The sequence below is a fragment of the Dromiciops gliroides genome, chromosome 2 (genome assembly GCF_019393635.1).
Source record: "Dromiciops gliroides isolate mDroGli1 chromosome 2, mDroGli1.pri, whole genome shotgun sequence".
NCBI lineage: Eukaryota > Metazoa > Chordata > Mammalia > Microbiotheria > Microbiotheriidae > Dromiciops > Dromiciops gliroides.
In genome coordinates this window covers 635956062-635968334 of record NC_057862.1, presented here as the reverse complement: position 1 = coordinate 635968334, position 12273 = coordinate 635956062, and the positions used below count along the sequence as shown (strand labels likewise).

General features: G+C 44.4%; 1 protein-coding gene across 2 annotated transcripts; it reads right to left on the bottom strand.

Moving 5' to 3' along the window:
• Positions 1–544: 544 nt before the first annotated feature.
• Positions 545–7710, bottom strand: PDP2 (pyruvate dehyrogenase phosphatase catalytic subunit 2). 2 transcript variants are annotated; one of them, XM_043982545.1, is made up of 3 exons: positions 7551–7710; positions 6506–6745; positions 545–5638 (listed from the first exon to the last, which is right to left on the bottom strand). In XM_043982545.1, the coding sequence occupies exon 3, from the start codon at positions 5579–5581 to the stop codon at positions 3977–3979; it is 1605 nt and encodes a 534-aa protein (XP_043838480.1). In that variant the 5' UTR covers positions 5582–5638; positions 6506–6745; positions 7551–7710; the 3' UTR covers positions 545–3976. The 2 variants fall into 2 exon arrangements, with proteins under 2 accessions (XP_043838480.1, XP_043838479.1); XM_043982544.1 differs by having other exon boundaries at positions 6506–6659.
• Between the last annotated feature and the right edge of the window lie 4563 nt (positions 7711–12273).

Below are 12273 nucleotides of genomic sequence, written 5' to 3'. Positions count from 1 at the left end.
AAAGACTCTTTCTTTTTTTTTGCAGGGCGATGAGGGTTAAGTGACTTGCCCAGGGTCACACAGCTAGTATCAAGTGTCTGAGGCTGGATTTGAACTCAGGTCCTCCTGAATCCAGGGCCAGTGCTTTATCCATTGCACCACCTAGCTGAACCCCCTTTTTTGTGCTAATGAAGTCATCAAGACCTGCACCTAAATCAACACTAGGGAAGATAAGTTTATCAAATTTTGGGAAAGTATTTCTTAATTCAGAGTGTGTTTATATATTATGTGCTTCTAAAGATGCATTATAGGTCAGCAGCATCACAGAACAAAATTTTTGGCTTATCACCATTATTATTATTCACTAGCAATGAAAACAATTACTTGCAAATTAAAGGATTCCTAAGGATTATTGCAAATGCTACCTGAGTTTTACACGTGCAGTTTTAAGAACATGTAATGTTAAGCACCAAATTGTATTTGCAAAATCTATATCCAAATTACTGCTACTGAAATACAAGATAATCCTTAAAGATCTAAAGACGAGCTGAGAAACATGGTCTGATATGTTTTAGACATTTTAATTTCTCTCCTAGGTAAGAGCTTTATTGATAACCTCCCATCCCATAACAGTTCCAACACAAATACATGCTAGAGAAGGTAAATCAGCTAGCTGAGAGCATGGTTCAATCAGGCTGAAGTTTTCTAACAGACATGATTCAATTCTTTTAACCCAAAGGTACCACTGTTCTAGAGCAAACAGATCTCTTGCTTGACATATAGAGACATTTGGCAGGTTGGCTATAACATTCACAGTCATCCCTGTGATCCTCTTTTGGTTGATCCTTCCAGATGCAAGATTTGCAACATGAGAAAATGTACCCAATGAGAGAAAACCTCTAAGAAACAGGAAGAAGGGACCTCCAGCTACCCGGCCTGCAAAGTGCACCATTGCAGTTGTCTAGATTCTTACAGATACAGACCCACATCACATTATTCAATAAATTGCTTGTTGAATATATAAACCCCAAGTGCTAGGTTCAAGTCAAATATGGCTCAATCTCTAAAACTTATTATCATTTTTTTAAATACCCTCCTTCCCCCTCCCCCCACAAATATGCTGATTTTTAGCAAGCCAAAAGGAAAAAGGGTGGTTACAAGAAGTATGGGTACTAGCAGCAGACTCAACTGTTAACAGGACGATTATTCCTATTTATTTTCTTGTCAAAGCAGAGAAGTCAGAAGCAGCACCACTATTCCCAGAAATACAAATCCTTGACTCAAACAACAACGGGAGCAAAGTAAATTAAGGCAAGCCACACTAGTTGACATTTAAGGCTATCGTAGGCATCGGGGATCACATTTATTTGCCTAGGTGAAAAAAATCTAGGGCCCAAAATCAGTTACTAATTATTTTGGATAAATGTATTAGATGCCAACTTAAGTCTTACTGGGTAACTTACAGCACCAAAGCCATGTTATCACTAAAATGGGCCACATAATTGTGAACAGTCCTGCATCATGATAGTTGGAAAAGGGAATAGAACAAAAATTGTCCAAACCCTTAACGCTCCTCCCTACAGTATCAGTGGTCAAGGGATGCAATAATCTGATAAATACCATCATACAGGAAAAGTCAGTGCCAAGCCACAATGACAGAGGCCCAAAGGGGATGGGGAGCTTAACAAGACAGAGAACTCCGATAGTTAACTTTTAGGGCATTTGTCTCCCTGGAGTGAGGGGAGTGTGGAGGGAACACCACAAAATGTTAGCTTCTTAAGCCTCTGGTTTCTCAAAATCTTTGTTCAAGTTTGTCTCATAGCTCATTCACATTCCTTCTTCGGTCCCTCTAGTTACTTAAAGAGGGTAGGTGTTTCTGAGGACACTGCCCTTGTTGCCATTCAGTGGGTGCATTCTCAGCACCAAACATCCCTTGCTAGAAAGAAGGGGACAGAAAAAGGAAAAACCTAACAAGGAATGAAAAAAGTCAAACCACCCCACAGAGAGTCAAGGTTTTTCATGAACATGAGTAGGCCTTACAGGCAAAATTTAATGCATATCCAGCTACATTTCAAACACCAATTAAAAACTGCCTTTTAATTAGAGCTCTAATTATTACTCTCAACACTAGACCGTGTCTCTTGAGACAGTGGCTGTTTTTGAACTTGGCCTAGTCTTAAGAACCAGCAGAGAGATGAAGACCACCTCCCAGCAAGCAGACTAGGTGGGCTATTTTGTCCACAGCCCAGACCTCAGCCCCCAGAGCTACTCTCCTGATTTGGGTCCCAGGTCCAGCTCAGCTACTAACTTGTTATCAGACTTTAGGCAAGTCACTTCCTGGCTCTAACTCAGGTTACTTATTTGTAAAATGAAAGGGCTGAAACAAATCCTGTATGCAGGTCCTTCCAGTTCTGATAGCATAGGATTCTCTAGGGATTTAGAGATGAATAGTAGCTTCTTCCATTCCATTCATTTGAATAGGTGAAGGAGCTATGATTTCCTTAATGGGGGGGGGGGGGGGACTCCCAGTGTAGGAATTCCTTCCATGAACTGGACCTTCTAAGACTCAGTAGTTTCCAAAGGTGGCACCCAGAGGTCGAATAACTTGTTCAAAGTCACACAGTTAAAAAGCATCAGAGGCAGAGTTGAAAGTAGGCCATCTCCACACCTCAACCCCAGCGCTCATCACACTGCTTCTAATTGCACACTGTTTGATTTTTCACTTCTAGATTCAAATCTTACACTCATAAGAAAACCTGCTCCTCCCCATAAAACTGAAAAGCAAGTCACACCTACCAAACACTCTCAATTTCCTCCTTCAACTGTTATTCAGGAAGAAAGCAAAAATGTGGAATTTTCCCCTCCACATCATTTCCCCTTTATGTTGTCAGCAATAGCAAATAGAAGGCTTGTTCAAAGTACTAGAGGTAAGCAGAATAACCCTGATAGTTGAAAGCAGGGAAAGACTACTTCATCAAGAAGTATTAAGGTAGATGGATTTTGAGAGGCCAAGACAGGGGAAATTATGCCTACTTAAGTCTCTGCCAGAAACTAGGAGATATATATCCGATGATCATGTCAGAATTCACTTGGATAATTACTCTACTATCTACTCTTGGAGAAGAATCAGGGCAGGGTACGGAAAAGGTTCTACAAATAATTAAAGGTATTTAAAGAGCCTTTGACGTGAAGCCCTTAGCAAAAGTGGGACTACGTGTCCCTTTATATTTTAAGGCATACATGCAGAGATCTATTTGCAAGTTTCTATACCCAATTTTCTAGGGCCTAAAAAATAAGTAGTGACATGTGCTTATTTGTCATTACAAAATGTATTCACAAGGACAATCATATAAATATTACAATACCGACTAGAACAAGGGTGCTATAATATGCTTTGTAAACCATGCATCAGTAATACAACCCATTAAGTCTATAACAGTGAATCATGACTGAGAATTATCAAGTTCACAAGTCTATCACTATAACCTAAGATGGTCCTGTTATACTTCATCTTTAAACAAACTATGACTTATAAATTTTAAAATACCTGATCAAGAGTTCAACAGTAACCTAGGAATGTAGAGAAAAATGACTAGCATATTTTATTCTATGTGACCAAAGAATCAAGCTTTTTTTTTTTTACAAAACTCAAGCTCCAAACATTATTCAGGATCGAATTATCTCAATTCAAATACTCTTTAAAAAACAACAAGACACCTATTTATTACACTAGGCTATGTTCTGACCACAAATTGGGTTTCTTTTGTGCTTATGGAAACAGAGATACACAACTGAAACCACTATCTTTAACTTATATGTTCAATATGTTCAATTTTAGCCTAATCTATGAAGTTAAATATTTTCAGCAGACATTTTTGTACATCGCTTCCCATTTTTAACAGTTAAGTTCAAATATGACAGCTTAAACAAATAAAAAAAAATTATATACCAACATTTAAATCAACTTCACAACATGGGGAGGGGGGAAGACAGAAACTTATTCACTCCCCTTATAAAACATGTCAATCGAGTCCGAATTAAAATAAACCACTGTAACGGTGATATCATCCCTATACATTCGTGCTAAATCATCAGGCAATGCCAGCATAGCAGCAAGCCTCTCTTGGTCCATCTCCCCATACTCGTTGCAGCCAATGGCGTGCCTTATAAGATGAGTAGCTACATTTTGGTCGGGGGCATGGATGCCTTTTGCTTTTCTTCGGAGCAACAGGCTTTGCATGAGGCCCAAATTAGCCGGTTTCTCGGCCAGTTCAGGTTTCTGCCTACTAGCCTCTTCAAGGTGCTCCACAACAAGCCTAACCACATCCTCATTACCCAGCAAGTCCCACAATCCATCAGAAGCTAGAACAAGGAACTTATCCTGACGTCTCAATTTGTGGTAGGTGACTTCTGGTTCTGCAGTCAAATAAGGTGGAGTGTAGTAGTTAGGAGGGGTAAAGCGATAAATATTCAAAGCCTCAATATCGAAACCTCTCTGAAGAACACTCTGCTGCAATTCTTTACTCCATTTCAACTGGACGTCACCGAACGCCCTCGAAGGCATGAGAACACCCAAGAGCCTGTCGTCCACAATGATAGTTCTCTCCTCAGATGCTGGGTGTTCCTTCTTTAGCCTCAAAAGTTCAGCTTTGTTCCAAGCATTATGGTCTCGGGTAAGGGGCAGACAAGACCATGACCCATTTTCCTCCTGAACCCCAAGTATAGCTCGACAGTCCCCAGCATTTGCCACATGCAAGTGAACCCCATCAACGTGAGCCATACATGCTGTTGCACCAGAAAACGCAACCTGTAGGGAGAGATTTCTCAACATCTCATCCTCCAAGGGAGCCTGAATTTCCAAAGAGATGTCAGAATCCAGTCTCTGGAAGGAATATGCTAAAGCTTCCTTTATACTGAGCCCCATTTCCATGTGCAAGTCAAGCAGCTCTTGCCAATAGACGCGGAGGTGGTCAAAGTGCACAGAAGTAACTTCCTTGTAAATACTGTCACCTGGGTGCTTGTACCACTGCAGGATAGGCAGGAGAGGTTTCATGTACTCCATGGCATCCTCCATCATCTCCAGGGTTTGATGAGACATCAAGGATACTGCCACATAATAGAAAAGCCTTTCACTTACTGCCTGGGCACACGCGTGACCCCCATGCCCATCAAAGACACCAAACATCATTCCTTTTGTCTGAAGGCAAGACGCTACACTTCGACGGTCTTCCACTGGAGAGTTGGCAGCCAACTGGTTACTTTCGAATCTTAACACTGGATTAGGAAGTTTGCCCTCATATTCGAGAACTTTATGGGATGATTCGCCAGCTCTCAAGATTTCACTTATCTGGGCAGGTGTGAGATGCAAATGAAAGTCGTCTTCTTCAGTGGAAGTGTGCCTGAAAGCTCTTTGTAGAAAAAAGCCATTATTGTGCGGTCCACAATCTACTGCTGTGGATTTAAATAGCCCTTTAGAAAAAAGCTTCCATTTCAACTTATTCCTGTTTTGGACACATCTTGAATACAAATGTCTTTTTCCTTGGAAGGTGGTAATGCTGTTTCTGACTGAAGTGAAAATCCAACAGGTCACAGTGCTAGACATTATGAAATTAGATTGGATGGGACTATTCCCCTTCAGGAGAACCAGATTTTTTTAAACCTGAAAATTAAAAAAAAAAAACATTCAAAGCTTAAGGAAGACTTCATTCTTGAAATATGACACGTAAATATATGCTGAAACTATTTCACTGTCCTTTGAAAGAGTTCAAAACATTTAATTGCTGGTTTTAGAGTCAGAAGGCCATGGTTCAAGTCCCAGTTCCATAACTGACCAACAGTGGGACCTTGAGCAAATGATTCAACTTACCTGGGCCCAGCTAGGTGGAACACTAGATAGAGTGCTGGGCCTAGAGTCAGGACCTGAGTTCAAATCCAGCCTCAGACACTACTACCTGTGAGAGTAAGTCATTTCACCCTGTTTGCCTCAGTTTACTCATCTGTTAAATGAGCTGGAGAAGGAAATGGAAGGCCACTCCAGTATCTCTGCCAAGAAAACCCCAAATGAGGTCACCGAGAATAGGACAAGACTGAAACAACTAAACAAAAATGAAAGGGCTGAATACGATGATCTCTAAGGTCCCTTCCAGCTCTAAGAGCCTATGAAGTGAATCCCTATCTTAAATCCTAATATCCCTACTTAATATAGGATTTAGACGTATAAATTTAGGCAGGAAAAGACAAGCAAGATGTGGCAACCACAGTCATTAAAGATGATTAAAGCTACCCTATCCTCCCAAATCAAATGTAAAGAAATGTTGGATAATTGTGTTCAGTAGGAGGATCTATCCCTTGCTCAAATCTAAAAGGTTCTAAAACAAACAGAACCCACTACCAAATCCAAGTTTATTTACTCCCGACCCACAAAGACTCCAGTGAGGCAGGCCTCCATTTAACTGGACAGCTTCCAGGTTCAACCCCCTCAGAGGTCAAGCTCTGAGTCAAGGAAAGCCCTGGCTGGTTTACTTACCCCTTGGCACAACATTCATCACCTCAAGGCAGAGAGAACAAAGGGCAGGCAGCTCCTTCCTCCGGAGTAACCTTTTCAAAAGCAAACTCCAACCCCTGGCCCAAAGTCGGAGCCAGGGTCACCAAGGGGGGGTTCTTGGGGTCCTCAGGAGAGTCTGTTAGAAAAAAATGATACAGGTTGGAGTATCCGGCTGATGACTCTGGGGGGAATCACTCGGGCTCCGGGCCTCGATGCTTTCATCTGCAAAATGGGGAGATCAGATCAGACCAGACCGGCCTTTTTAAAGGGTGACTCAGAAGCCAAGATGAAGAGGGGCGGCGCTAGGCTTCTCATTGGCATTTTACACCTGATAAAACCCAGGGCTCTTGAGGGGGAGGGGGCCCTTCGTGTAGCGGGGTCAGAGGTCAGAGGTTCAAGCTTGGCTCAGCTCCTTCTCCAAGCCAGCAACACGTACAGGGAAGGGGAGGGCGTTGCCTAGATGATGAAGATGATGACAAGAATGGCTAGCGTGGGGACGGCGCCTAGTCTAGCTTTTGCGCCTGAGAGCCGGTGAATTACTGATTTCCCAGCCTAGGCCGTCATCCCGACTGTGACACTTAGGGCCGCTGCAGCCCCGGGGCAAGTCCTCCCACTCGCCAGGCCTCAGTTTCCCCAGCTGCAAAATGGGAGGGGCACTCCAGCGCGCTTACTCCGTAGGACCCAGCGCTGCAGGGACAGGGGTCTGGTGCCTCTGCGGGGGGGGGGGGGGGGGGAGCGTGTGTAGTGGGGAGCTCAGCCTGGAGGCCCCGCCCCCTGACCTCGGGCCCGCCCCCCCAGCCGGGGAGCGGGAAGCCCCAGGCTCCGCCGCCGCTGCTTCCGCCGGCGCCGGCGCCGCCCCGCACGCGGGCGGCCCAAGGAGGAGCCGCGGGAAGCCCGGCTCCGCGGCGGCGGCGACGGAGCCCCGATCAACGGCCGGCTCGGCTCGCGCCCTCCCCCTCCCTCCGCCGGGCTCGCGCCCTCCCCCTCCCTCCACCCTCCGGCCCCCAGCCGCGCGCCCCGGCCGCACCTGAGCTCGAGGAGCCGCAGTCACTGAGCCGCCCGCACGAGCGCGCCACCAGCCGGACCCCCAGGCTTCCCCTCCGCGCCGATGGCTCCAATATCCCCCCGGGCTCCCGGCCGGGAAGAGAAAGCGAAGGCAACGCCCACCCCCTTGCTTCCACTCGCCTCTGCCATTGGTCGAGCGGGAGCGGCCCCGCTGGTGACGGCTAGGGGCGGGGCCCAATGGGAAGCGCCGGCTGAGGGTGGCCGGAGGCTTCGTCCCCTCGCCTTACCTCTCTCACCCCGCCTGGCCCGGGCGGGGGTGGGGCGGGGGCGCGGCCATTAACCCCTTCCCCGCCCAAAGCCCGGCGTGGATCCCGGGAATGTTAGGCCTGAGGGGAGAGGGGGCTTGGAAAATATGGAAGAATGTCTGCTACATCAGAACCTGGAGGGCTCAGAGCGGGGCCGGGAGGGACCTCGGATGGTCGGGGGGAGGGAGTACAGGGAAGGGGGGGACACGACATCAGAGCTGGCAGCGACCCTAGGGCGACACCGACCTTCGAATAGAGAGTGTTGGACACGCACTGTCAGAGCTGGCAGTGACCTCACATTGTAAATGTTGGGACACAAGATGTCAGAGCTGGCAATGACCTTACACTAGAAATGTTGGGACACAAGATGTCAGAGCTGGCAGTGACCTTACACTGGAAATGTTGGGACACAAGATGTCAGAGCTGGCAATGACCTTAGACCACAGAGTGTTAGGACAGCTGTGTTCGGGGTAGAAATGACCCTACACTATAGAATATTAGGACACCGAATGTTAGAGCTGAAAAGTGACCATATAGATTGTTAGGACATGAAATGTCAGAGCTTAGACTGTAGAATATTTGGACATGCAATGTTATAGCTAGGAGAAACCCTTGAGGTCATTTAGTTCAGAGGGGTCAAATCAAGGCCTTGGCCCTCAGTATGCAGCCCAAACCAGATTAAAATGTACTTGGGAAATGTTTCAAAAATTAAATAAAAACAAAATACAACATAGATAATGTTAATTTGTGGTCTTCTAAATCAATGTGCAACCCACATGTGTCACCTTCACTTGGACACCTAAGCTCTCTATGAACTAACTGAAAGTTTACCTCTCCTTCACAACTTAATTTCCCACTATGTTCCATATCTTGTGTTTGGATTTTGTTTTTTAATATGATACACAAATATGATGTATACATATGTAAGTTGTTGACTTGAAGCATTGGCTCCTATATGCTTTCACATAGGTAAAAATTGATTCAAGGGGTTTGGATGAAAGCTCTGAGAACAATGTTAGAGAACACATGCGCCCACCCAGGTAATATTCTACTAGAGCTGTTGCATCCTGCTATGTAAACAACCTAACGTTTAAAGCTTCAGCCAGCTTCCCAATCCATATAATGCCAGGCCTTTCTAGTCCTGCCCCAGCATAGGGCCTGGCTACAAAGTATTTTCCCCCTTGCTCTCAATCTAGGGGATAAAATAAAACTACTTTGGAGCTCTGTCTACACCCTCTAGAGTTGATTCAGTATCTTTCCTCAGGACTCCTAGGTATCTATTATATCATGACAGTAGCTTTATTGGTCATAGATGAAATTTTAAAAAGTCAGCATAACTTGTTTATCCAAAGGAATCTGATGAAGGAATCCTGACTGTTGCCACCAGAATGCAGATAGGCATCAATAACTATCTCCCATGGATAACTATCTTTCTCTGTCATTTCTACTTTAAGTCCTTCCTCAATCTTTCTGGCTAAAAGAAACTAGAGTTCACAAAGAATTCTGGAGAAGGGGCTTCTTGTCAGATTGTGAACCAGATTCATTAGCAGTTTATGGCTCTTCCTGGTTTGCCATAAACAAACTGCAGCATCCTCAGCTTGCAAATTTCCTCTCATGCTTGATGTTTTATGTTTCTGGATCCTGTGGAAATCAGACTGGCTAGGGAGAGATGCTAAATATAGCCATCATCCCTTTTATCCTGTATCATCACGAAGGGGATCAGCATGACCCGGGGGTTTAGGACAAGCCTACTTCACACATATAGGAAATCAGCACTTAAATGCTTGCTGACTGACTAAAAAGAATCTCGGAATTTGCACTTGCTAGCCTCTTTCAATCATCACAGGCTCATGGGAATCTTCATAGAGGAAGTGCTTCTGAGTAGGGTAACTTTCCCCTTCCCCACTTTTCAGCTCCTTTTTGGTGTATTGTCTTCCCCCATTATAGTGTAAGCTCTTTGATTTTGTTTTTCCTTGAATTTTTTTTGTCTTTCTTTTGATTATCTTTGATTGGTTTTCAAAAAATTTCCTTACTTTTTTTTGTGTGTGGTTTTTTTAGTGAGGCAATTGGGGTTAAGTGACTTGCCCAGGGTCACACAGCTAGTAAATGTGTGTTAAGTGTCTGAGGCCGGATTTGAACTCAGGTACTCCTGACTCCAGGGCCGGTGCTCTATCCACTGCTCCATCTAGCTGCCCCTATTTCCTTACATTTTTATCACCATCATTTAGCCCAGTGCTTAAGAACACATGTTGTTCATTTATTTCAGTTATGTCTAACTCTTTATCACCCTATTTGGGGTTTACTTGACAAAGATACTAAAGTGATTTGACATTTCCTTCTCATTTTACAGAGGAGGAACCGAGACAAATAGGGTTAAATGACTTGCCCATGGTCACACAGCTAGTGAGTATGTGAAGCTGGATTTGAACTCCAGTCTCTGGCTCTATCCACTGTGCCACCTAGCTACCCAAAGAGAACATAGTATACACTTAAATTCTTGTTGCCCACCTGACTGCCAGCGACTCAAAGCAGAGTCCTTGCCAAGCAGCATTCATAGAGCCCCAGCCTCCCTAGACCTTAAATTCTCACTCCTTCCCCTACATTCTGTTGTTGTGCAGTCATTTCAGACTGTTCATGACCTCATTTGGGGTTTTCTTGGCAAAGATGGTGGAGTGGTTTCCCATTTCCTTCTCTAGTTCATTTTACAAACAAGGAAACTGAAGCAAATAGGGTTAAGTGACTTACCTAGGGCCACACAGCTAGTTAAATGTCTAAGGCCAAATTTGAACTCAGGGAGATAAATCTTCCTGACTTCAGGCCAGGCACTCTATCCACTACACTACCTAGCTGCACCTACATTCTGCCACTGCCAATTTCCCTTCTGTAACAGTTGATTATATGGGGCTATTGCATGGTTATCAAATAGTTATAGTGTATTTGCGTATCTAATCTTCCTATTAAACTAGAAGTTCTCAAGCACAAAAAATATCTTAATTACTTTAGTAACTCCCTGAATCCTGTTGTAAGTTCTTTGGTTCATTGCTCCTAAGGACCCTGAGACACAGAGTAGAGAAGAGACCTAGGTTTGGAGTAAGAGGACCTGGCTTCAAAGCCCTTATAAGTTACTAGCCATGCAACTTTGAGAAAATCACATCATTTGTGGATGTTTAGCCTAAAGAGGGAAGAACAGGGGCAAGGAACATCAGCATTGCCTTCACATATTGGAGATTTTGTGAAGGGAATTGTTCCAAAGCCTCATGGGGATTCAGAAAGATTTTGGATTAGGATTCTTGTTTCTGTCCACACTTAAAAAGGGTTCGGACAAAAGTCAAGGCCTTTAGGGAAACCTACATCACAAACCCAGAGGGTAAAATTAAGTAAGTCCCTCACTTTCTGCTTTCATATCTCTCAGGTCCCCAATTTGTGCCCCAACCTCCCTGATCCTGTTTTTATCTTGGTTCCCTGCAATGGACTGAACACTTCTATTTTAGTAAAATCACTAAATTAGAAGCCCAAGTTATTTTAGAGGCATGATGATGAATCGGGAATCCACAAACAAGGGGAGACAGCAGGCTGTTTTCTAAGTGACCTTAAATGACATGCTAAAGGTATTATAATGACTGTGAAAAGCCCACCTACCTATTGAATTGACCTCAGGGGGATAGATAGAAGCAGAGGGCAGGAATGGAAGAAGAGTCTCATAAAAGTCTATTTTTCTAGATTTTTCTGAAGATTTACTCTACCCTTTTGTTATTGTTGTTATTGAAAGTAACAACCTCACTTGGTTGACCACAAGCCTATTTGGATAGTGAAATAACTTCAGACCCAAACTTTATCTGTACCCTAATATTATCTCAGGCAGCTAGATGGTGAAATGGATAGAGCACTGGGCTTGGAGTCAGGAAGACTTAACTTCATGAGTTCAAATCTGGCCTCACACACTTACTAGCAGTGTGACCCTGGGCAAGTCACTTAACCCTGTTTGCCTCAGTTTCCTCATCTGTCCAATGAACTAGAGAAGGAAATGGCAAACCACTCCAGTATCTCTGCCAAGAAAACTCCAAATGAAGTTACCAAGAATTGGACACAACTGAAATCACTCAACAACAACATGGTAGAGGGATGAAATGGGTAGATGAGAGGACTATTTCCCCTAAAGGGATTCTCCAATTTTTTCCATCCCAATTGTATCCATCTCCAGGTCCTGCAGATGGCTGACTGGAGATGTGGTTTTTGTTTTTTTTGTTTTTTTTTTAGTGAGGCAATTGGGGTTAAGTGACTTGCCCAGGGTCACACAGCCAGCAAGTGTTAAGTGTCTGAGGCCGGACCTGAACCCAGGTACTCCTGACTCCAGGGCCAGTGCTCTATCCACTGCGCCACCTAGCTGCCCCCCGGGATGTGGTTTTTTAAAGCAATTGGGGTTGAGTAACTTGCCCAGGG